Source organism: Mirounga angustirostris, unplaced genomic scaffold (assembly GCF_029215605.1).
Source record: "Mirounga angustirostris isolate CCGP_5_RB_7025 unplaced genomic scaffold, mMirAng1.0.hap1 SCAF_5, whole genome shotgun sequence".
NCBI classification, from domain to species: Eukaryota; Metazoa; Chordata; class Mammalia; order Carnivora; family Phocidae; genus Mirounga; species Mirounga angustirostris.
In genome coordinates this window covers 64,740,543-64,764,762 of record NW_026991713.1, presented here as the reverse complement: position 1 = coordinate 64,764,762, position 24,220 = coordinate 64,740,543, and the positions used below count along the sequence as shown (strand labels likewise).

Sequence of the window (24,220 nt, the reverse complement as noted above, 5' to 3'; positions counted from 1 at the left end):
CGGACCAGGGCTTAGGGGGAACTGCAGGGACCATGCCTTCCTTCCTCTCTCCTTGCCTCCAGTTCCAAGGAGTTGACTGACCCTGCCCTGGTCGGACGTGCATTGCCAACTCTACCTACTTTCCCTTCCATCCTGGACCTTGAACTCAAGCTGGATGGGGGGGTGGGGGTGGGGAGAAAGAGAGCATATGTGTTGAGTCTCCCAAACTAACTAGGGTTTTTAGTAGCAGAACTCCAGATGTGCAAGTGACTTCTTTTCAGTGAAGCACCTGCTCCCTGAGAGATGGCTTCCAGATCTGAGCCCTGGAATGGCAGGCATGACACCTGTTCCATGGGAGGGTTAGGGATGGGGTATTGTGGGTATTGTTTGGAAGGATTGCCCGGAATCTCTGGGAGTAGAGTGACACATCACAAAAGAAACCACAATAACTGCCTCCGGCCTCTAGTGGAGAATGCCGGTAAGGTATTCCCTGTGGAGCTTAGACTGACATCAGCTCTAGTCTGCTCCCTTGGGCTATGGAATTTCCCAAGGCTGCCCTTGGGAAGAAGAATGAGCTGGAGTGCTGTGTGTGTGTGTGTGTGTGCATGTGGTGTGCATATGTGTATGTCTGTGTGCCTGTGTTCTTGCTGCTGGTTGCTGTGGAGAGGTGGAAAGAGCACTGGAACCACAGATCTGGGTTTGAATCTCGGTTCCAACACTGAATGACTGTTTGAAACTTGGCTTGCTGCTTGAGACTTAATTTCTGCATGTGTAAAATGGGGACAAGAAGTTGTTGGGGATAAAGATATCTAAGACCTGTAGGAACTCTTGTGCAAAGGTTAGTTTTTTATAGTTCTCTTGGGATGGGGGTGGTGATGGTTGTGACTGGCTTCTCTGGGAAAACAAAACTACCTAGAGAAGGTTCTAGAAGCTCTCTTTTTATATAACCCTTCCCCATCTAAAGAACTCTTAACTTTCAGGATAGTCAAATAAAGGGGGATGATGAAATTCCCAAGGTGACATGGGGCTTTTCATCATAAATGTCATGCAGCTATGGGCCAAAAAGGTCTTGGGGGCCAGCCCTGTATAGGATGACCAAAGGAAGCTTTGGGTTGTGCAGTGGTTGGGGAATGTGTGCTGGGGCCCTAGAGAGGGCAGCTAAACCATAGTTGTGGGGAAGTATCCCCAAAGGCTGGGAGATAGTTTCTTGTTATATTTCCAGCATTCAGCACCAATAACAATGATAGCTATCATTTACTGAGCACTTACCATGTGCCAGACACTGTCCAATTTCATCTCCAGTGAGAAGTAAACACTATTTTTATTTTCACTTAACAGTTCCAGAAACAGAGGCCAAGACTTTCTCAAGGTCACACAGCTAGTACTTGGCAGAACCAGGACTTAAACCCAGGTCTTCTGACTTAAAGAATCCTAAATTGGAACCGCTGTGCTAATTGCTCTATTATTTAGATCCTCGGGTCCCTTATTTCCCCAGTCAGGAGTCTAAGAGTCCTGAAAAGGAAATGACATTTTAGTTTTAGTCCCTTTTCATCTTCTCAATGAGAACAAGAAATTGTAGTTCAAGTTTTGGTCTGTGGCCCTCAACAGAGTCTAGTGGATGATAATGTAATAATGGCACTGAGAAGATGGCCTTCTGGACCTGCTTCTTGAGAGGAAGAAGCCAAAGCTCCCAGATATTCCCCGACATAGCTCCATTCTTGTGCCTCTTTCCTGTTCCCTATAGCTCCGTTTCTGCAGAGTCTGACATGAATCCCAAGGCAGCTAAGCCCTTTAGCTTCTATAGAAAGGTCTGGTTGAGCTCTTTACCCTTTGGCTCCATTTCAGTTCCCCTTCCTATGCCCACTGTCCTAAATGTGTCATAAGTCCCTTAGCTCAGGACCTCCCAGAAGTTCTCTAGCTACTCCTCCCAAGACCAGATAAAAATCTCCCCAGAAAAAGCAATTCTTCAGCTCTTTAAAGTTACCTGCACCAGCATCTCCTAGGGATCCAGCACAGGTGTCTCCCACCGCCTTATTTCTCCCTCTTCCCTGTCCTTCCCTTGCATTTCTCCTTTGGGATGCTCCTGATGAGTGAGTTTCAGGTGAGATACCTAACCTGGGACTCATGGACAGGGTTATTATTGAACTTCAGGGGGCCAAAGCCTCTTGAAATTAAATGCTGAAGTGTGTAAGTATGAACATTCTCTAGAGAGATCTGTTGTTTCAACTTAATTCTTAAAGGTAAGAATTAAGTAAAAAAGGATCACTGAGCTAAAGAGTAATGAGACTTTTTACCTTGAAGAATACCAAGCAAGAGATGACCCTGCTGAGCCAGCACTATATGGCACCCCTGCCTCCTGGGGCCTCCAGAGCATTTCCTACAGTGAAGTGAAATCTTCACATAAATCTGGTTTATTCACCACCTATTTTATTACTCACCACCTATTCAATAAATTCAAATTATATCAACATCTGTGCTAAGAATCCTGCCTCCCATTATTTCCAAGTCTTCTCGTACTTGGGAATTTGCCAGAGCACTGCTGATGAATACAGGTGAGGAGATGCACCTCGCCCTCCAAAAGTTTTGCACTGCACTGCACTTTCTGTCTGGGCCTAACACAATGCTGTGTGTAACTCATCATAATTCTTTCCATTTCTGGCACTTCTGTCTTTCATCAGTCTAAGGGAAAGCTCTCAGGGTTAGCTCTTAATCTCAAAATGAAAAGACATAAAACTTAATAGAAATAAGCTACAATTTTAGCTTGGTACAAGTAAAATCTGTTCTAGAGAAATAATTATTTTTATAAGAGATGCAAAATGGCCTCTAACATAAATACGCACTTTTATGTGGCCTCAGTGTCATGAAAGACTATGGTCTCTGCTTGATATGTGTAATGAAATGTCTCGCCTAGAAGTTTTCCCAGAACTAAGGAACAGTTCTTCCCCCAATACATGTAATTTTATACTTCTGGCAAGATGGAAAACTGCTTGCATCTTTGAAAAGGCAGGTTTTCCTAGGCATCTTTCCACGTGAACATGCCTAGGGATAGAAATTCAGCCAAGATATTCTGTGACGGTAAGAAATGACATAGAAGAATAAAAGGAGTAATCTTGAATCTTTTATCCCAACTACCATTTCCCCCAACTTCTACATTGTCCCCAGAAGGTGGATTCCCTCACAGAAACACAGCCTTTCTGCTTGGAAGCACCGTGTGTCTAGAAGGAAGTCGGCTCTGTAAATGGCGCTGTCATGGTGCCACCTGGCGAGGAATAGGGACAGTACAAGGGGACCCTCGGTGAATTTATGGCTCAGTTCAGCAAGTGCTACCAACTGCATACTAAAGGCCTGGCTCTTTGCCAAATAGTGGGTGGCGGGGGAAACAGAATAAATGGAATGTATTTGAACAATATAAAAACCAACTGCAATAAACTCCTGACTGCCCCGGCCTCTCACACACTTGTAATCCTTAAGATTAGTCTCTAAACCACAGCTCTGAACACTCATTCTCCTCAGAAATCTGCATCATGTCCCTATTACTTCCTGAATTAAGTAGAAAATCCAGTGGTTGTAGGGAGTCAAAGTTCTCCTGGGTAAGACCCTGGCATACTTTTTTTTACCCATACATTTATTTCCCAGGTACATTTTCTAGCCAACCATTCCATCTTTGGAAGCCTATATCATCCAGTCAGCTAGAAATGATTCCCAAGGGTATCCCAGTTCTTTTAAATCTCTGGACCAGTAGACTGGATGAGTCCCTCCTGGCCCTTGATTCCATTTCTCTTAGTCATTCTTCCCCAGTTCAGTCAGATGTAAATCTCTCCTCCAGAAAAGGGATTTCGGCAGCCTTGGTCACCTGCACCAGCTTCTCACGGGGTGTCTGGGAAGACTGCTTTTCCCTCTTCTCTCTCTCTTATGCTACCTGCAAATGTTGGAAGTCCCCAGAAATAGTATGCAAAACTTTTTGGTTATGAATTTGTGCTTTTACTTCTAGGAATTGGGTTCATTGCTTTCATCCAATTCTTAAAGGTTAAAACACAAAGGTTAACAAACCCTATAGTCAAAATAAGTTATTGACCATTCCCCAGAAATGCCCACCTTCCCACATCTGATTCTTTGCTCATTCTCTTCACTCTTCCTGCTCTATTCTGTTTCTGCCAGTTGGAATCCTACCAGTTCCTTGAGGCCCTTCTCAAATGCTACTTCTTTCGTGGAGCCTTTCCTAATGTGATCTCTTCCTCCTTTAAATATCCAAATCTTTTCGTTGGTACTTCTTTTGGGGACAATTATTATATTTTTACTTACTTCTATTATTTATGTGCTTGTTATTCTCTCTTCCAGATTATGAGTATCTTGAGGACTGGAACTTCTTTCTCATTTTTATAGTCTCTTAAGTATTTACCGTATTTTATTGACTTTAAGGCACCACCAATTGTGTGACATGTAATTTTATTTTATTTTTTAAGATTTTTTATTTATTTATTTGAGAGAGAGAATGATATATATAGAGAGAGCATGAGAGGGGGGAGGGTCAGAGGGAGAAGCAGACTCCCCACTGAGTAGGGAGCCCGATGTGGGACTCGATCATGGGACTCCAGGATCATGACCTGAGGCGAAGGCAGTCACCTAACCAACTGAGCCACCCAGGTGCCCTAATTTTAGATACCATTAAGAAAGAATTGGCCCAAATTTCAATGCCAATTAACTTCATCGCTTTTATTTTAAATTTTCATTCTGTTTAAAGAGCTGATTTAGACTTATTTAGAAATAGAACTTTTTTGTATCACTACAATGCACACAAATATAGTTGAAAGTCATTATGGTATTCTTATAATTTCTTCATATTGAGTCTGACACTTATCAATCACTTTTGACTCACTGTTGCTGATGTCTGTATTTTTCCAAACATTTATATTCTCTAGGTCATTTTGAGTGTTAGTGAAGCAGCATTTCTTAAAAAAAAAAAAGAGCTTCACTATTGTCTTTGGCAATTTCTTCCAGGCCACAAACCTATTCTGCAAGTTTTAAAGCTGGGACTTTTTTGATCTTGCCAGAAGTGTTCAAGGCATATGTTCAGACAACAACCAGGACTAATATTCCTTCGAATGGGCCTTGAATGGTTAATTAATGGAAAACATCAAGGGATTGTAGATTTCCAGTCACACTACCTAGAATAACAACTAGGCCCAGGCATGTGTAGGCAGTGACAACTTTGTCATGACTGCTGTTTGGCCAACAGTAATTGTAAGCTGACATTGATTACTGATTATAAGACACATCCCACTTCAGAAATGCTAAAATGGGGAGGCGGGGGAGGGAGTATGTTTGGAATTGATGAAATCAGTAGAAATGGAAACTTTCTCATAATAGGCAGGAAATAAATGTTTGAGCCTTACATATATAAATGAAAAATTATAGGATTTTAGAGCTGGGAATAAAAAAATATGTTCCCATATCTTAGAATCTTCAAAAATGTTACTGCTGAAAGAAATCTTAGTGATGATCATATAGGCTTTTTATATATAACTCAGATGTCTGAAGAGACTACTTTGTCTCTTAAAGTATCTGATTAAATTTGGCCCAAATTCCAATGCCAAATTCTGAGAATTCCACAGCATTCCATACAATTTCTATAATATCTTATAGTTTATTGTGCTTTTGTTTCTTTCTGCATCCACACCCCTGAGTCCATGCAAGCTGCCTCAGTTTGACTTCTTATCAGCCCTGGGACACATAAAACAGCACTTTTACTGGTTTCAATAACAAATACAACCTTACTAGGCATTTAAAAATGTTTACTGTAGATTTGAATAAAAAAAATAGAGGGAGGAATGATCACAAGGAAAGTTCCCATTGAGGAATTTATGTCTTTCACAGGCTCCTCCACCCTATCTGGCCTTTACTCTCTTCCTCCTCCGGCCTGCTCTGGAGTAACAAGCAAATTCTTTCTCTTATTTTGAGAATAGTTTCTCTCCCATTTAGTCTCCTCAGTGGGGGGGAATTTACCTTATATCTCCCCTAAGTACTTTATAAAAAGGCATAGTCTCCTAGAATGAATATATATGATGTCATTGCATATAATTAAGAAACAGATGAGATGACATGCCCAACGTTGTATAGTTAATAATAGTATGAGGACCAGAATCCTGTTTGTCTAAATCAGTATTGTTTTCCCCCCCATTAAATGGTACTGCACCTTACTTTGTTGTAAGTGGTTATAACATACTAAGGGAAGCTTATGGTGGCTCAGCTTCAAGAATAAAAAGGGCAAGTTAAAATTCCTTTTAGAGCAGGTGAATAACTCTTATAAGCATGATGGAAAAAGACATCCAAGAAGGGAACCATGACTGAGTCAATCTGCCAGCAAGTATTTACCAACTGCCTACTGTGTATCATGGAAGGTGGTAGACACTGGAACAGACTCGAAGAAGTCACGGTCTCTGCCCTTAAGTTGCTCACAGTCTAATGATAAGGAAATGATGTGTTCTTGAATTGGGACAGAGTGCTTCTCAGAAGATTGAAAGGAAAATCCGTTTTCTGTAAGCATTGTCAACTGAATTAAGAGTACTTCAATTTTGAAATGGGAATGGTGTGTGTGTGTGTGTGTGCGCGCGCGCGTGGGCGCGCACGTCTTGAGGGCCAAGCGGTGGGAAAGACAAGGTAAAAGAAAAGAAATGCTGAGGAGGGCGCCTGGGTGGCTCAGTTGGTTAAGCGACTGCCTTCGGCTCAGGTCATGATCCTGGAGTCCCAGGATTGAGTCCCGCATCGGGCTCCCTGCTCGGCAGGGAGCCTGCTTCTCCCTCTGACCCTCCCCCCTCTCATGTGCTCTCTGTCTCTCTCATTCTCTCTGTCTCAAATAAATAAATAAAATCTTTAAAAAAAAAAAAAAAAGAAATGCTGAGGAAACCCACAAGATTTCATACTACAGAGGACATCAAGTATGACATTGGAAGAAAAGCAGTAGCCCAGCTGGCATCTCAATTCCCTGGAAAAAGTAAGTAGAAAGGGGTTGGGAAAAAAATACTTATGGCCTCCACACCAGTGCACAAAGTACAGGTAATACACAAATACAACAAGGAAAATAATTTCTCACAGATACAAAGAAACTTGGTAGAATGGACTCATGACTGGGACATGGCAGTGAGAAAAGGTGTAGAACATTGTTCCAAATAAACAAAACTGGGTTCTGATGTGCAACTGGAAAGGAATTGGCAGTCATGTGATACACACTGCATGTCTGTAGGGACAGAAAAAGCTTCTATGCTGTGATCTACAGAAAGTTGGTATTTATAAGCCCCTACTCTCAGCATTTATAAAATTTAGAAAGGAAAGGATAAAGAAAAAGTGTAGGGACAGAAGGAAGGAAGGAAGGAGACAAAAGAAAGTAAGCAGGAGGAATAAAATAAAAACAAAAGAAAATGATAAAAGGAAAGTCAGAGTAGCACTTTACATCATGAAGATACTCTTATATGGGATTTTATACCCTTGAGAATGGAAACAGGAAAGGAATTATTTAGGTGAAGATAAAGGAGAGGAAAAGAAATGACATCATTGTAAAAATGTGCCAGAGTCTGCCCAAACAGATAACTGGATTATAGATTCCAGGAACAAATCACGAAACTGGCACAAAGAAGTTCCAGAAGTGAGGGAAAGTTGATTTAATGTAACATAATCCTTCAGAAGGAAGAAGATGGCAGAGCAAAGATGATGATTCTGGATCTAACTCTGACCCACCAAGAGGGAATTGATTAGCAAAATGAGGGTGAGGAAGATCTTGAAAGAAAGAAACAATGCCATTTTGGTTCTTCCTGATAGCCAAGGAGGTCAGGTGAGATGCAGTCCAGTGCTACTGGAAGCCTGACTTCAAATAATTGAAAGATATGATTTTCATAGCCTGTAACTCTATAGGGGGAAAGGGCTCAAGGAAGATGGGGTTCTCTTAAGAATGAAATTTAGTCAGTGCAATTACTTTGGAGTCTAATGAAGAGGACTGGATGGAATGACCACAGGGACCTTGCCACTGAACTCAGATTTAGAGATGTCAGGCAGAGAGCAAGCATAACTAAGAGAGTAGTCCATATATTTCAGTACCTTCAAGAGTATAAACAAGGCAAAAACTGGGGGATTTGATAACAAAACAAAGATTTATGTTCTACAAAGGGCACCTTGGACAAAGCTAATAGGGAGATGGCAGAATGAAGAAAATATTTGCTCTGTCTAAAACTGACAAGGATGTAATATCCTAGAATATACATGGACCTCCTGCAAATGAACAGGAAAAAGCAACCCAAGAGAAAAAAAAAAGGTGCAAAAGATATCAACAGGATTTAAAGAATAAATAAAAGCTAATATGCATATGGAAATCTGATCAAAACCATTAGTAATCAAATGCAAATTGAACCAACAATAAGATATTAGTTTATACCTTTCAAACCAGCAAAAACTAGAAATCTAGATAATTACAGATGTCAGCAATGTGGAAATCTGCTGCAAGACTGGTTTTACCACGTCTGGAAAGCAAGCTGGCATTACTTGGACACATTAAATAGATTCATACCCTAAAGCCCAGCAGTCCCTTTCTTAAGCAATATAAAACAAATTCTTTACAAGTTCAGAAGGGGACTAATATGAGGATGTTCACTGCAGGGTTATTTGTAGTGGCATGGGCAGCCTGGGTGCTCATCACTGGAGGAGTGGATGAGTACAATGGGGGGAATGCACACCATGGAGTACTAGGCATCAGCATGAAGTAACAGATTAAATGTTAGCATCTGGCAAGATGGATAGAGATGAAAAACAGTGCTTAGTGAAAAACATAAGACACAGAATGAGACATATAAATCAGTAGCTTTGGAGTACATTTAAAAATATATGCCTATTGAATAATAACTATTTTCTAAGAACACATTTAAACACATTAGAAAATTGCTTATTGTTGGGGATGGGGATGGGAGTGGAGATAGAGTGTAACGATGGATTAAAGAAATAAAGACTTAAACAAGAGGGCTTTTCTTTGCAGGGACAATGATGGTGTATCATGAACTGAAGAGTATAATTAACTCAATCCTTCAAGGAACAAAAACTTCAAACAAAACATAGAAAAACACAAACACAAATTTATCAGCACCTAGACCATGAACAGAACAACACTTAGAAAAGGAAAAGTTGAAATGAAGAAAAACTTGTAAAAATACCGACAGCAAAATGGGCTCATTATTTGAAAAAGGAAATAACAAAGAACAGATACCTTTGATGCTCAGAACACATGGGATGCTATTTACATTTAGAGAAAGTAACATTTTTGGAGACACTGACTTAGATATTTGAAATACTTCATCTCATTTAATCCCCATAACCACATTGAGGTAGGTATTACCTTAGTAATATCTTTATTTTGTAATAACTTTTTCGGTTGCAAGAAATATAAACCCATCTGTAATAACTTTGAGGAAGAAAAGTTTATTATAAGGATGCAAGGTTATCTCACAAAACCCAAGAGCAAGAATGCAGCTGGCCCTCCAAAGCTGACTGAAACCAGGGCAGCCATTATCTCAGGCTCTTTCTCTGCAGATATAGTCTTCTGTCTTTGCTTCTCTGTCCTCTGACTTCAATCTATTCTCCCTGCCTGCCAACTTTCTTTGCTTCTTCCCATACATGGAAGAAGACAACTGCTCCATAGCTTGAGTGTTTGCCTGTTCCAGCCCAGAAATGACTAAACCCACTGCATACCAATTCCAAATTCCCAGGAAAGAGGACTTAATCAATCCAGCTTCGCTGCACTGATTGTGGTGATAATGGGGGGGGGTGTTCCATGATACTAACTTGGTTGCCAGGACTCACCCCAGTGGGAGAAGAGGGTTCTTGGAGAATGGTCTGTGTGCCATAGCGCACTCTAAAATATCTACCACAACTAATAGGACTGCGGAACATTTGCCAAATGAATATGAATAATTGAATGACGTGAAACTCTGTTTTCTCTAACTTCAAAGCCCATGCTCTTTCTATACATCATATAGCCTTCCAAATGTTTCCATTTGAAATAACTGTTTTCATTGCCTCAGTAAGAGAACAGTCTTGTATTACAGTCCTGTATCCCCAGGAAACAGATGGCATACTTAAATTAAGATAGTTTGGAAGTTTCATAAAGGATTATTTGCAACAGTGTGAGCAGGGTGTAGGGAAATTGCAAAGGGGCTACAGTACCCCAAATCTGGTTTTAGAAGGGCTAAGCCTGAAGAGGTAATGGGAGGTGGCAGTTCCAAAACTTAGAAATAGAGAACTAGGTAGAGAAGGCTACATGACAGGAGCTGTGATCTTAGCTAAATGGACTCAGGTGAGCTTGTCACAACCCCACGGGGAAAGAGCTAGAAGATTAAACAGCCTAACCTCACATTTCTACTTCCCTCTAATCTTCGGCCTATGCTACTCATTGGCTGAACCCAACAGAAACCGGCGGTAAGGGGCTCTGTTGACATGCTTGCATGCAGGTCAGCCTCCCAAGCCCGGAGCTGGGTGGATAAAGAGGATGAGGAACTGATCTGAAGAGGCAAACAGGTATCTTGTAGACTGAAAAATAAAAACAAACGTGCAATCAGATCGGAAGTCCAAAAAGATGAGATTTTGAGTGCTCCTAGAGGATCTGGACATGTTTAATTTTCATGTCCTGGGTAAACCATGTTTCTATATATTAAAGTGAATATTTAGCTTAAATCATTAATAATGAGTGCCTCAAGGGTTTTTTGGGGGGTTCACGGCTCTGGACACTCCCTCCCCACACCTACTAGAAGAGCTTTATTATTTGGTTAATACATCAGCATTCTGCTTATGATTTCATTGAGAAAATAGCGCTACAACACCTCCAGATACCGTGCTAAGGACTCAAAAATGAATCACAAACTAGTGGGGAAGACAGAAAAGTAAATAAGTAAGAGTACAGGGTTAGGAAAATGCACAAGTTATGCAGGGAACCAATATTAAGTCCAGTGAACCGAGAAAGGGGAAGAGGTCAAGGAAGACTTCCTGGAATAACTGCAAAGGGCAGGTAAGGAAGTTCCGAAGACAATGACGTTGTCCAGGAGGGAAGAGGAGCCCAACAAGTATTCAATTCGCTAAAAGGGGGGTTACCACCAGGAAAGAATTAGGACCAGTGCACAAGGCTAGGAGGTACGAGGACTCGCTGTGATTGGCAAAGATCTCCGCTCAGCCCTGCCTCCAGCCTTGCTCCGCCCCCATCCCATCCCACCCCATCCCATCCTCAACCCAAGGGGCGCTACATTTCAGCAATTCCACTCAGCTGGGAGGGTATCCCAAGCCTAAAACCCGCGTCTCCAGCTGGGACGGCGGCTGCCGAGTCTCCCAGAATAGCTCCTGTTTCCCGGAGGTCTTCGGGTTAGCGCGGCCCGGCCGGGGAGCTGTCAAGGAGAAGGCGCTCATTGGTTGCCGTAATGGTGATCCGAGAGGCTGGGGAAGGCTGATTGGCAGGTTTTGTTTTGTTTTTTAGCGCCGACCACGCCCATCTCCTCTACTCCGGGTAACCGGCTCAGGGCCCAAGGCCTCATGGGTAGTTTGGGCGTGTGGCTCCGACCTGTACTGGGAGACAAGGCGTCGGCTTTAGCTGGGAGGGAGCCCAAGGCGAGGTTAAAGCCTGAGGGCGGGTTGAGCTGGGACCACAGCTAGAATTTCTGGGTTCCCTACCCACATTTTCAGGCCCTGGGCGCGCGCCCTCCCACGACAAGTGGATTTGCATCTGGATATGCGAGAGGGCTGGGACGGGACGCGCGTTTCAGAGTGATCGTTGAATTCTGGCTGTTGCATTCACATTGGTTTTCGCGGTCCCTGGGGGCTTCTCATGTGCCTCCGGGGTCCAGGGACCAGGGCCGAGGCTGCGGCAGGGAAGACGGCCCGGGCGGTGGCTTCTCGCGCGAGAGCGCCGCCCGCGCCGAACAGCTCCTCCCCTCCCCGCCCGCGTCCCCGCCCGTCCAGGGTCGGTTCGTGCCAGGCGCCCAGTCCTCCCAGGGCCTTGGATGAGAAAGTGCTCGCCCTTGAGAAGACAGTTTTATTTTAGGTCGCTCAGCCTGATTTTACAGCATTCCCGGCCATGCTCACCATCCGCCATAAACGTTGAAAGCATTTCAACGACGAATCAGGTAGCTCCTTACGGCCTGGAATTACTTGTCCCTGGCTAGCCGTACCCCACCCCTCGCCGCCCCGCTCCACTTTACAATTCACTGCTTATTCTTCAAGGCTTAGTTCTAATACCATCTCTCCCGTAGAAAGCCTGCTCCATGCTTTGGGACAGTTATTCAATTACATCCTTAGGAGTGTGGGCTCTGGAATTGGTGCGGGAGTTAGAAATGCCTTTTTGAAATGTGTGATTTTGAGCAAATTGCTTAACCTCTATGAGCCTCAGTTTTGCATCTCAAAATGGAGGTAATCTGGTACTTAAAGGGTTTTGTGAAGATTAAATGTAGAACTGTTAGAACATAAGTGCTTGATAAACGTGAGCTTTTATTATCTGTCCTCCCAGTGTACTTTGTATAGGCCCCTTATAACGTTTGCTCTTTCTATTACCATTATTTGTTCTTGCCTGCCCTATTAAACTTTGAGCTTAAAAGCCCAGACTGTCTTGTTTATAATGTAAGCGTACAACAGCGTTGGGCAAATGTAAAGTGAAGAAATTGCTTGGAAAACTTTTTTAAAAGCACCCTTTCCTTTTTCTTTCTTTTGTTTCCTTTTTTTCTTAAAGGCTCTTTGAGACGGGAATTCTCAAACTTGGAGAAGAAGTTGAGATCCTAGGGGGAATAATAAGCACTTCTTTTGTTCTCCATGGTAACCAAGTGTGGACCAAGAAGGCCCTACTATTCCCTTTTCTGCTTGACAACTTGAGACTGGTTTCATCTTAAGTAGAGGCCCCTGGCCTCCCTTTTGTCAGACAATTTATTTTAGAAACTTGTAATTGCCAATCTTTTTCTTGCCTCTTTTTAAATGTATATGAATCTCCTTTAAAGCCTTTTGCCAGTTTCAAGACCCAGGGAAGGTCCTTCTCAATGACCTGGGAGCCATCCCTTTGAAATGTAATCCTCAGGAAGATGGCGTTCCTATTTCCTAGTCTCTATAGAAGGATAGGAGCCCAACATCAATGGGCTCCTTGCTCCAGTTGCAAAACTACAACCTGTAAGCTTACTTCTTTGAGTAAGACCAGTCACCACACACAGGTGGCCCTACGGCAGCTCTTAATAACTCTCTAGCCGCTTGTTTCAGTAGAGCTGAGTTCAATTTCCTATTGCAATAGTCTTAAATAAAGTCTTTCCTGTTTAACTTTGCCTATTTAATTTGCCTGGTGTAATTTCTCTTTGATAATGAAAATTTTATGTTCTACACTTATTGTTTCTTCTCAATTACACTGGCGTTTCATTTCTTCTTTGCTGCTGACTGAGAAGGCCTTCTCACGTGTCCTCGGATATCTACAGATTAACCAATTTGGATTCAAAAGATTAGAACTTTGTGGAGTGAAGCTACCACTTTAAAGTCATTGCAGAAGGTAGTGTGATGTGTATGATGTGGAAAGGGTAGTACATCTATTTGAGGGAATCCTAACTGAGGTGCATTTATCTTATGGAAGTGGCACCAGAAAAGAAAGAATAGACCTGTCCCCCTTTTTGTTTTTGTTTTTTTTTTAAGATTTTTAAAAATTTATTTGAGAAAGACAGCGACAGAGATAGTGAGAAAGCACAAATGGGAAGGAGAGGGAGAAGCAGGCTCCCTCAGTAGGGAGCCTGATGTGGGGCTGTACCCCAGGACTCCAGGATCATGACCTGAGCTGAAGGCAGATGCTTAACTGACTGAGCCACCCAGGCGCCCTTGACCTGTCCCCTTTTCTATTATTATGAAAGGGGCATGAGAAAAAAATGCAATTTTCAAAGAAAGGATGGCTAAAAATATAATCCCCTCTCAAGGGACAGTAACTGTGGTTGAGGAGAGAAGCTAGAGGAAGTGAGAGAGGTGAGGGTTGCAAATGGAAAGGCTTCTGCAATGGTACAGGTAGTGTGGAGAGGTGTTCCTTAAAGTACAGGGAATGAAATGTATCCATATAAGATGGGAAGTAAGGTGCAATAGGATTGAGTTGGAATGAAATGAAAGATAGTTGGGAAAAAAGGCAGACAGTAGGGAGAGGGGAGTTAATTGGGAGTCTATACCAGGGAAGGAAACTAGTAGACTGAGCAGCTTAGCAGAGGCATTGACTACTTGGATCAGAAGGGAAATATCAAGCAATCATGCTACCTAGGAAACTAGAAGATTTAGGAGAAGGGGTTTGAAACACTAGCCTCTCTCACCTTCCTTTCCTCAACAACACACAAGCATAAACTTAAGCTGAATGCATTATTATGGTGGCAGTTTAATACCATTACAAGTTCTCCCCCATGGGCTAGTGGAGGCTAACATACGGAGTTCAGGCTGACGATCTTTTTCATTTTCTTCTTTTCTCTGACTTTTCTTAATATCAACACTGTTCCCTAATTTCCTTTTTCTTAACTTTTCCCGCTTTTTCTTATGTAGAGGTGGGGTGGTTGAAGGTGGATTCAGGATATGAGAGTGGAATTTGAGAAAGAATAGAAGACTAAAATGACAAGTTGAAAGAGAAGAAAACTTTACTTCTAAATGTATATGCAAAACTCAGGCTGGGAATAGAGTGTAAAAGTACTGTATAAATAAAATGAAATGGAATTAAGTACATATATGTCTTTATAAGATCCTGTTTTGACAACATAGAAGAAAAAAGTAGGAAAGTCTCAAATTATCCTGAGAAAGGATCAAGAGAAAACAACACTTGAAGTGAAATCAGACAGATGAGCATTAGACATCAACATAATCTTCCAGGTCTGATGCTAGTAGGAAGAAAACTATGAATGCTCTTTCCTAGAGCCTTTCAGCATTGGAGAGTTACCCAGTTGTCAGGGCTGGGGGGAGGAAGCTGCTCTTCCAGGAGGCTTCCCCCTAGACAGACTCTGTCTTGGCCAGGCTGGTCCTCCCAAGGGCCCTCACCATGGCCCCCTTCATTTCCTTGTTTTGAAAACTATAGATGATGGGGTTGCACATGGGGGTGATGATGGTGTAGAGGAGGGAGAAAGGCTTGTCTTTTTCAGGGCCATGTGTGCTGCGAGGGTTCATATAAGAGAATATGGCTGAGGTGTACAAAAAGATGACCACAGTCAGATGGGAAGCACAAGTGGAGAAGGTCTTTCCACGACCTGAGGAGGAGGCTCTGCCAAGGATGGAGGCCAGGATGCGTGCATAGGAGATGACAATGAGCACCATGGGGCTGAGCAGCACCACGATGGCATCGGCAAAGATCACCCTCAGACTAAACTGGGGGTCTCCACAAGAGAGAGTGATCACTATGGGGGCCTCACAGAAGAAGTTTTCTATGTGGTTGTCTCTACAGAAGGGATTCCGGAATGACATATACTCAAGAAAGATGCCATTGATCAGCCCAAAGAACCAGGCAGTACTTACCAGCTTCACACAAACCTGCCCGCTCATGATCTGGGCATAGCTGAGTGGGTGGCAGATAGCAACATAACGGTCATAGGCCATAAAAGCTAAGAGAATGCACTCAGCCACACCCATACAGAAAACCAAGTACATCTGGGTTGAGCAAGAGACAAAGGAGACAATGTGGTTCTTGACCACCAGGTGGATCAGCATCTGTGGCATGGTGGTGGTGATGAAGCAGACATCCAGGAAGGACAGGTGGCCAAGGAAGAAGTACATGGGGCTGTTGAGCCTGGGGTCTGTCCAGGTGATGAAGATGATGAGGCCATTCATGGCCATGGCAAGGCTGTAGAGGGCTAGGAAGAGGGCAAAGATCAATGCCCGAGTGAAAGAGGAGCTCTGCTCAAAGCCCACGAGGATAAACTCTGTCACTGTGCTGCCATTCCTTAGGTCCACTGTCTTGGACCTGCTTGAGGAGGGAGGACAGAAAAGCACAGGTGAGATAGTTGTAGGGGAATGTAAGGTACTCACTTGGGCCCAGAGATCCAGCTGTAAAAGAACAATGAGTGGTGGTAAACATCTTGGAACTTTAGTAAACTATGTAATTGGCAATGTTGTGGGGCAGTGAAGATGCCAGGGTCACCATAGGCAGCATACATGGAATTGTAATATCAAAAATTGAGGAAGCAATGGTTATACTTTGTTCTGGTTTGGTCAGGCCTCAAATGAAGTACTGCGACTGCTCCAGGCCCCTCAATATTGAAGGATTAGCCACTAACCAAAATGTGTTCAAAGGTGTTAAACTAAGATGGTTGGGCCTGGAACCCATGCCAAATGAGGAAAGAAAGGTTTAAGAAATTGAGGAATGGAGTATTTGAGGGAAGAGCATGGTGGCTGTTAGCGTATAGAAGATCATATTTAGGAAGCACTTGGGAGATGTTTAAAGACATATTTTTCTAGAAGAAAGAAATGCTCAGTGTAGTATATGTATTTAAAATAATGGGTTGAGGGACGCCTGGGTGGCTCAGTCGGTTAAGCATCTGCCTTCGGCTCAGGTCATGATCCCAGGTCCTGGGATCGAGTCCCACATCGGGCTCCTTGCTTGGCAGAGAGCCTGCTTCTCCCTCTACCTGCTCTGCCTGCCGCTCCCCCTGCTTGTGCTCTCTCTCTCTGACAAAAAAAAATAAATAAAATCTTAAAATAAAATAAAATAAAATAATGGGTTGAAGTTTCAGAGGAAACAGTAATATTCTAGCCTTCAGCATTGCCCCTTAGGTGAGAATGATTTGCATACCTCTGGGAACAGCCATGCTTACCAGTCATCCACCCTCTTTCCAGACTCCCTCTCCCAGTGGTTGATGCTGCTGTATCCACCATCCATGCAGTGCATGCTGGAGATGGGGCCTCGTTGTGAGCTCTCACATGCTTTCCCAATAGAAGACAGTTTTTCTATAGGGGCTGGAACTTAGGGCTAAGCACTTTTGGGTGGAAAGGATGCAACCCTTGCTGTGAGACAAAGGAAGCTATGAGCAGCGCACAAATTCAGCCTTTCTGGAATGGACCTTCAGAAAACTTTGATCTGTCCCTTTGCTTCCAGGATAAGTCTTGTTCTTTTCCCATAATCAGAGAATGAGCATTCAGAATTCTCATGTTCTTTTCTCATTATTATAACTTTTAGGAAGTCATTATGTTCATATTAAATCTCTCTTGTACTCTTCATCTTGTCTTGGAGTTAGATATCAGATCCCTTCCACTTTCAGATGCTTATAGATGGTTAGTATATTCCTTCTTAACCTTCAGTTCTGCCAACCACTCTTCTTTGTTTCCTTTTCTCTCACTCCTTTTTCTACACACTCTTACTCTACGCCCTCTGGGAGTCTTTCCCCCTCCTTTCTCCCACTTCCACTTCTCACTCTTTTCTTCTTCCTCTCCTTTTCTCATATTTGGTGTGGCTGTCTGCCATTCAGCTACCTCTGGTTGACTCCCCTCTCTTTTCCATGTCTTTAAGCATCTCATGTTGCCTATCTTAATTTTAGAAGAGACCTACCCATTGACTGCCACTCCTTTCCACATTAGATTCCCTGTAGGTGATTTCCTGATAGGTCAAGGCAATAGGCCATTCCCATCATCTGACTTTGGAACGCTCCCCTAGAACTTGTACCTAGAACTTCTCCTCTTCGAGGCCCATAAAGTGCAGGGAAGATCAGAGAGCAATGTTTAACCCCAGAAGTGGCCTGGAATCATGGGCCCAATGGACATGTTGGGGTTAAGGTCAGAGTTTGGGCAAGGGAAGGCAGTGAGCTATGCTCCAGACAAGTCTGGGGCTTGTCCAAGAAGAAACTAAAGTTCAACCTAAGAAAGCAGTAGGATTTATAGGAGTATATAAATGCTTATTGTGGTCCACTGTGCCAGAAAGAATACTCCATGATACCTGGCATCTAGTGCCCTGTTAACCACCGGGGTTAATCAGTCAAGCATTTGCATAAATAAATAGGACAATGACTTGAAAATCACATCCTACCTCATTCTGTTGCTTGGCTGGTGATGATGTTTATCACTGAATCACCGCAGCAAAAAATAGAGAAAATCCCATGGTGTTTGAAGAACTGGTCCAGGGAGGATGGTCTGACCTGGTGGGCCACTCTGGAAGAGAGTTGTGATGATGGCCTCGTTAGTTCTTCAACGTCCATACCATAGATGATGAATGTTTACTTAAATAATAATACTAAGTTACTTACGTACTGCACTTTAACTGTCACATATTCCACTTGTTAATAAGCTTACTTGCTCCCACTTTTTCAGTGTATGTTTTGACCTTCTCAGGACTTTTAATTTTGTCCCAGTGCTAATTGAATTTTAGCCCCTTGACTTGAAAATCACATGCTCTCTTAATTGTTACTTGAAGAAAACACCAGCAAGAAAATAAGAAAACATTCATACTCCTTTAGCTGCAGACAATCTCATATTATTCTATAACATAAAACATATCCTTGCAATTGTTTCTGACAAAGAATTTTCTGAGACTGGACATCAGAAATTGTTGCTATGCTCTAAACCTAATTGTGAACCTCTAAAGTATCATTTTTATTGGTGGCCTTAATCATGGCCATCGTAATATTTAAATTGATATCTCTGTTTTCAGAAAGATATATATATATATATATATATATATATATATATATATATATATATATATATATACACACACACACATACTTGTGAGATTTCTCTGTTAAACCAGAAGAGGATCATGGGATTTTCTTCTGCCCAGGGTACAGATATAAATAACCACCTACGATCCCTTGGACTTCTTGTTTAAAGAGTCAAGGGTCTGTAATCTCATTTAAATTAACAATAATTTATAAAGTAGTTCACACATGCCATTATTTTTTATTGTAATTTAAGGATATAATTTAATCTCATTGAAGAACCTCTGTTATGTTGGACAATGTAGTTGAACACAGTTTGGCAAGGAGAGAGGAATAGGGAATAAGTTTTCAGCTGTGGGTCTAGACTGGCTTCAGAGTTGACTTACTGTTCTGATTCCTTTTAGAACCACTTGCAAGGAAAATAGAACTGTTCCAAAGTTCCAAGAGCCTCTCACCAGAGCAGTGATTTGTGTTGGAGGGGCAGCCAACATGAAGGTGGAAGTAGGACTGTTTTAATATCTTACACCCTATGGTTAACTGTAGACTTAATGGGGTTAGAGAACACAATGCTAGATACTGTTAGGGGCGGGGTAGGTAGGGAATAAGTTCTTCCACATTCCTGATGTTTCCTTCCACATGGATAGATTGTGATAGCATAACCCTCTTGACCTTTCTCTTCCTCATTCAGACCGTCCCATGGGGAGTGAGTGGCTTACCAGATTGGTGATTTTAGAAGGAGAAACCGAGCCTGTGTTTTCTATCCCTTTCCTCTCACCTTCCCCTTGGGAGGGAGTGGCCTTCTCCAGGGCAGGGTCTACCCCTGTTTGGGGAGGCTTTGTGGCAGTACGGTCCTGCCAGTTACAGGGGAATAGGTTTGTCTGTCTAACTCTCTGCTTCTGGATTAGGAAGTCCAATTGCTGCAGTGTCTGCTTTGTTATTAGTAAAGGTGATGTTTTAACCTCCACCTGCAGACTCTGTCTTATTTCTCAGATGATTCAGAGCCAGATGAGAAGAGCAGTGTTATTTACTGGACCCCTCAAAATCCCTAACAATTATTATTAGTGATATAATCACATATATGGAAATAAAATTTTAACAAAAATGTGATAGAGCTTTGATTACAACGACAAGAAACCATTAGTCACAGTGATGTCCGGGCAGATCCTGAGAGGGAAGAGTTCTGCTGATACAGGTATGCTGAATGCTCAAGGTATAGGGCTGGTGAGTTCAGGGAGAGAAGCGTACATTCCTTGACCACAGGAGCACAATGAACAAAGTGTGCTATTGTAGACTAGACAGGTGGGAAAATGTCTTATTGTAATGTTAAGATTCTGATTCCTGTCATGTTTACTGAAGAGGAGCAGGACACTGTTGAATACCTTCAACAGTTGGCCACAATGTTCCTGTAGCTTTCCTAGCATGCTATGGCCACAGGAAAGAAAATATAATACAGCACTGTATCATTCATTTATTCTGGAGAGTATGTTTGTTTTAGGAATGAGATTGGCTCACTTAAGTTGTAAACGAACTCATCAGCCTTGTTTAAATCATGTAGATTCTTAGAAAGCTTCAGCTTCTGGGAGGCTTGGCTATCTTCTTGCAGGTCTGCTGTAAATAAAATGTGCCTTTAGTAATTTCAAATCTAACACAGCTTGAAATCTGTTTCTCTTCTGCATACTCTAATCCCTTCCTTTTTTGGATTAAATACATAATTTCATGACTTGAAAGCCAAAAACCATTATTTTTCTGAGCAGAAAAACTTTATGGTGGATATATTTATCCTGAGGTTCATGGAGCTCTAGGGAGTCAGAAGATAAGTTTCAGTTTGTCCAGGCATCTCTGAAATGTTGTATGAAAACATGTGTGCATGACAGCATTTTTCTTGAGAGTAAAATGAAGAAAAACATATTTGTTGGTGTGGTTGGTGTGAAGATTAGGAGGAAATTTATTCAATCAAAAATGTGCGTGTGTATGTAAATATGTTTATATGTAAATCACATAGAACAGTATTTGTAGTAGGGAAAGTGCTCAACAAATCTAGCTTCCTTTTCTAGGTCACTGAATAAATAAAAAATATTAGTTAAGACATTTACTTTTTTTTTTTAAGATTTTATTTATTTATTTGACAGAGACACAGCGAGAGAGGGAACACAAGCAGAGGGAGTGGGAGAGGGAGAAGCAGGCTTCCCAAGCAGAAGGCAGATGCTTAACGATGGAGCCACCAGGCACCCCAAGACATTTACATTTTTAAATGTCATTAATCCTCGGGGTGCCTGGGTGGCTCCGTCGTTAAGTGTCTGCCTTTGGCTCAGGTCATGATCCCAGGGTCGGGGGATCAAGTCCTGCATCAGGGTCCTTGCTCAGCGGGAAGCCTGCTTCTCCCTCTCCCACTCCCCCTGCTTGTGTTTCCTCTCTCGCTGTCTCTCTCTCTGTCAAATAAATAAATAAAATCTTTAAAAAAATAAAAATAAATGTCAATCCTCAAAATGCCTGAAGCCTTTAAAAAACTGAAGCTGCAAATTAAAAATGTATTTCTAAGCATTGTTAAGTTCTGGTAGAGCATGCAGTACAGTTGAGGGTAGAGATATTTTACAATTTCACTGTACTATGATATGGATAAGAGCTCTAGTAGGGCATCAATAAAATACTGCGGTATCTCAGAGTAATGAAATAATGAAATACTCAAGGAAAAAGTGTGTAAGAAGAAAAAACATCAACTCCAGAAAAAATAGCTGCTTAATGACTGACAGATTCAGAGGTTGTTCTTGGAAAAGTGCTTTTTTTTTTTTTTAAAGATTTTATTTATTTATTTGACGGAGAGACACAGCGAGAGTGGGAACACAAGCAGGGGGAGTGGGAGAGGGAGAAGCAGGCTTCCCGCCGAGCAGGGAGCCCGATGCGGGGCTCGATCCCAGGACCCTGGGATCATGACCTGAGCCGAAGGCAGACACTTAATGACCCAGCCACCCAGGTGCCCCAGAAAAGTGCATTTTTATAAAAGAAAAAATGGCCAATGTAAGCAGAAACATGGATTAAGCCCAGAAAGTCTGAAACTGAAAGTTAAAATTATACCCAAACTTTGAAAAATACTTTAAGAGGTACAAAGTGGCCCTAAAAAGATGTTCTTTTAGTAAATTGAATTATTAGTAGGTTTATGATTATTGTGATATAAAGGATAGAGTCAGTGATGAAAACCAGTTTCTCTTCAATATTTAGTAAGGAAGATAGAAATTCCTGTCCCCAACTGGACAATGCATGGATCAATTGGAGGCCCCAAATTCCATAATGGCTGATACTCAATAATTTTGAAATCAAATTTATAAAATAAAAAATGTTAATTCATTGGGGCTTCTTTGAGAATTGAGTGAAGATTTCCACTGCTTCTCAAGGCTGAGAGCTAAGAGCCAGGTTGAAAATTCTCCTAATTCAATAGGATTAGATCAACAGGCAGTCTTTAGGAGGAAGGCAAAGGCATCCACCGTCCTGATTCTTGCTCAGACAAGCTACAGTTCATCCTAAAGTGGATAATCAATTTCTCTTTGTTAACTAACAATGAAGATTTAGAAATCAGATTTGAAAAAGCAAAAGAAGGGCCATTAATCATTCAAAAATACAGCCTGACGGTTGGGAAAGGGAGGGGAGTGGGGGGATGCGATAACTCGGTAATGGGCAATAAGGAGGGCACGTGATGTGATGAGCACTGGGTGTTATACACAACTAATTAATCATTGAACATTATATCAAGAACTACTGATGTACTATACATTGGCTAATTGAATTTAAATTAAAAAAAGAAAAAAAAATGTAGATCTGATGAAAACCTCTAGAAAGGAATAAGGGTGAGCCCCAGAATTAGCCTTGCTAAAAGAGAAGGGCAACCAGGATCTACCGAGTTCCTTGTTAGTGAGACGGGGGTCATCCACAACTGGAGGTCAAGAAGAATACACAAGTTGCAGAGTTGTTGGGAAGATATTGGCACCTATCTGTGGAGGAAGAGAACCAAGTAGTTGTATCTAGCTGAGTGGTGTCTCACATCAGAAATATTAGAAAGACAGTAACCTACACTGAGACACTTCACCAGGAGCAAAAAAGTGAAATTAGAAAGACCTTGTAAGACCAGAGCCATTGTCTGCCAGGCCTTACTCTGCATCCTACTGCATTAGCCCCATCATTAGAAAGAGCCCAGGCCCTTACCAAACAAATCCTTACATGGCCAGAAAAAAATCATTGTTTTCGTTCTGATTTTTGCATTATTCAGAATGCCCTGTAATTGTGGCATTTCTAAAGATTTTTTGTGATTCATCACTTACATATAACACCCAGTGCTCATCACAACAAGTGCCCTCCTTCATATGCATCACCCATTTAGCCCAGGGCCCAACCACCTCTCTCCATCAACCCTCAGTTTGTTCTCTCTAGTTAAGAGTCGCTTATGGTCTGCTTCCCTCTTTCTTCCCCCTTTCTGTATGTTCATCTTGTTTTCTTTCTTAAATTCCACATATGATTGAAATCACATAGTATTTGTCTTTCTCTATTTCGCATAGCATAATACTCTCTACCTCCATCCATGTCATTGCCAGTGGCAAGATTTCATTCTTTTTGATGGGTGAGTAATATTCCATCATAGATAAATACGTATATGTGTATATATATACACCACATCTTCTTTATCCATTCATCATTCAGTGGACCTTTGGACTCTTTTCATAGTTTGGCTATTGTTGATAATGCTGCTATAAACATCAGGGTGCATGTGCCCCTTCAAAAAAGTATTTTTGTATCTTTGGGTAAATACCTAATAGTACAATTGGTGGGTCGTAGGATAGTTCTATTTTTACCTTTTGAGGAACCTCCATACTACAACAGCAAAAATGAACTATTGGGACTTCATCAAGATACAAAGCTCTGCACAGTGAAGGAAACAATCAACAAAGCTAAAAGACAACCTATAGAATGGGAGAAGATATTTGCAAATGACGTATCTGATAAAGGATTAGTATCCAAAATCTAGAAATTTTTTAAAATTTTAAATTCCAGTATAGCTAATGTACAGTGTTATTTTAGTTTCAGGTGTCCCATAGAGTGATGGTACCATTTAGTACCATATACTGATATATCACCCAGTGCTCATCATGACAAGTGCACGCCTTAATCCCCATCACCTATTTTACCCATCACTCCACCCACCTCCCCTCTGGTAAGCATCAGTTTGTTCTCTACAGTGAAGAGTCTGTTTTTCGGTTTGCCTCTCTCCTTTTTTATTTTTTTTTAATCTTTGCTCTTTTTTTGTTTCTTAAATTCCACCATGAGTGAAAGCATATGGCATTTGTCTTTCTCTTACTGATGTATTTCACTTATTTCAGTTAGCATTATACTCTCTAGCTCCATCCATGTTTTTGCAAGTGGGAAGATTTCATTCTTTTTTATGGCAGAATAATATTGCATTGTGTATATATACCATATCTTCTTTATCCATTCATCTCTCCATAGACACTTGGGATGTTTCCATAATTTGGCTATTGTAAATAATGCTGATAGAACCATGTATCATCCTGTATGTATCCTCCCTACAATGCATTATCCATATGAATTAGTGTTTCTTT

At 41.8% G+C, this 24,220-nt stretch overlaps 1 protein-coding gene across 1 annotated transcript; it reads right to left on the bottom strand.

Annotated features, from left to right (window-relative positions):
* Positions 1-14,733: 14,733 nt before the first annotated feature.
* LOC123839613 (olfactory receptor 10AD1-like) lies at positions 14,734-16,858 on the bottom strand. The gene is made up of 2 exons (XM_064590280.1): positions 16,785-16,858; positions 14,734-15,934 (listed from the first exon to the last, which is right to left on the bottom strand). The coding sequence occupies exons 1-2, from the start codon at positions 16,856-16,858 to the stop codon at positions 14,971-14,973; spliced, it is 1,038 nt and encodes a 345-aa protein (XP_064446350.1). The 3' UTR covers positions 14,734-14,970.
* Positions 16,859-24,220: the final 7,362 nt, after the last annotated feature.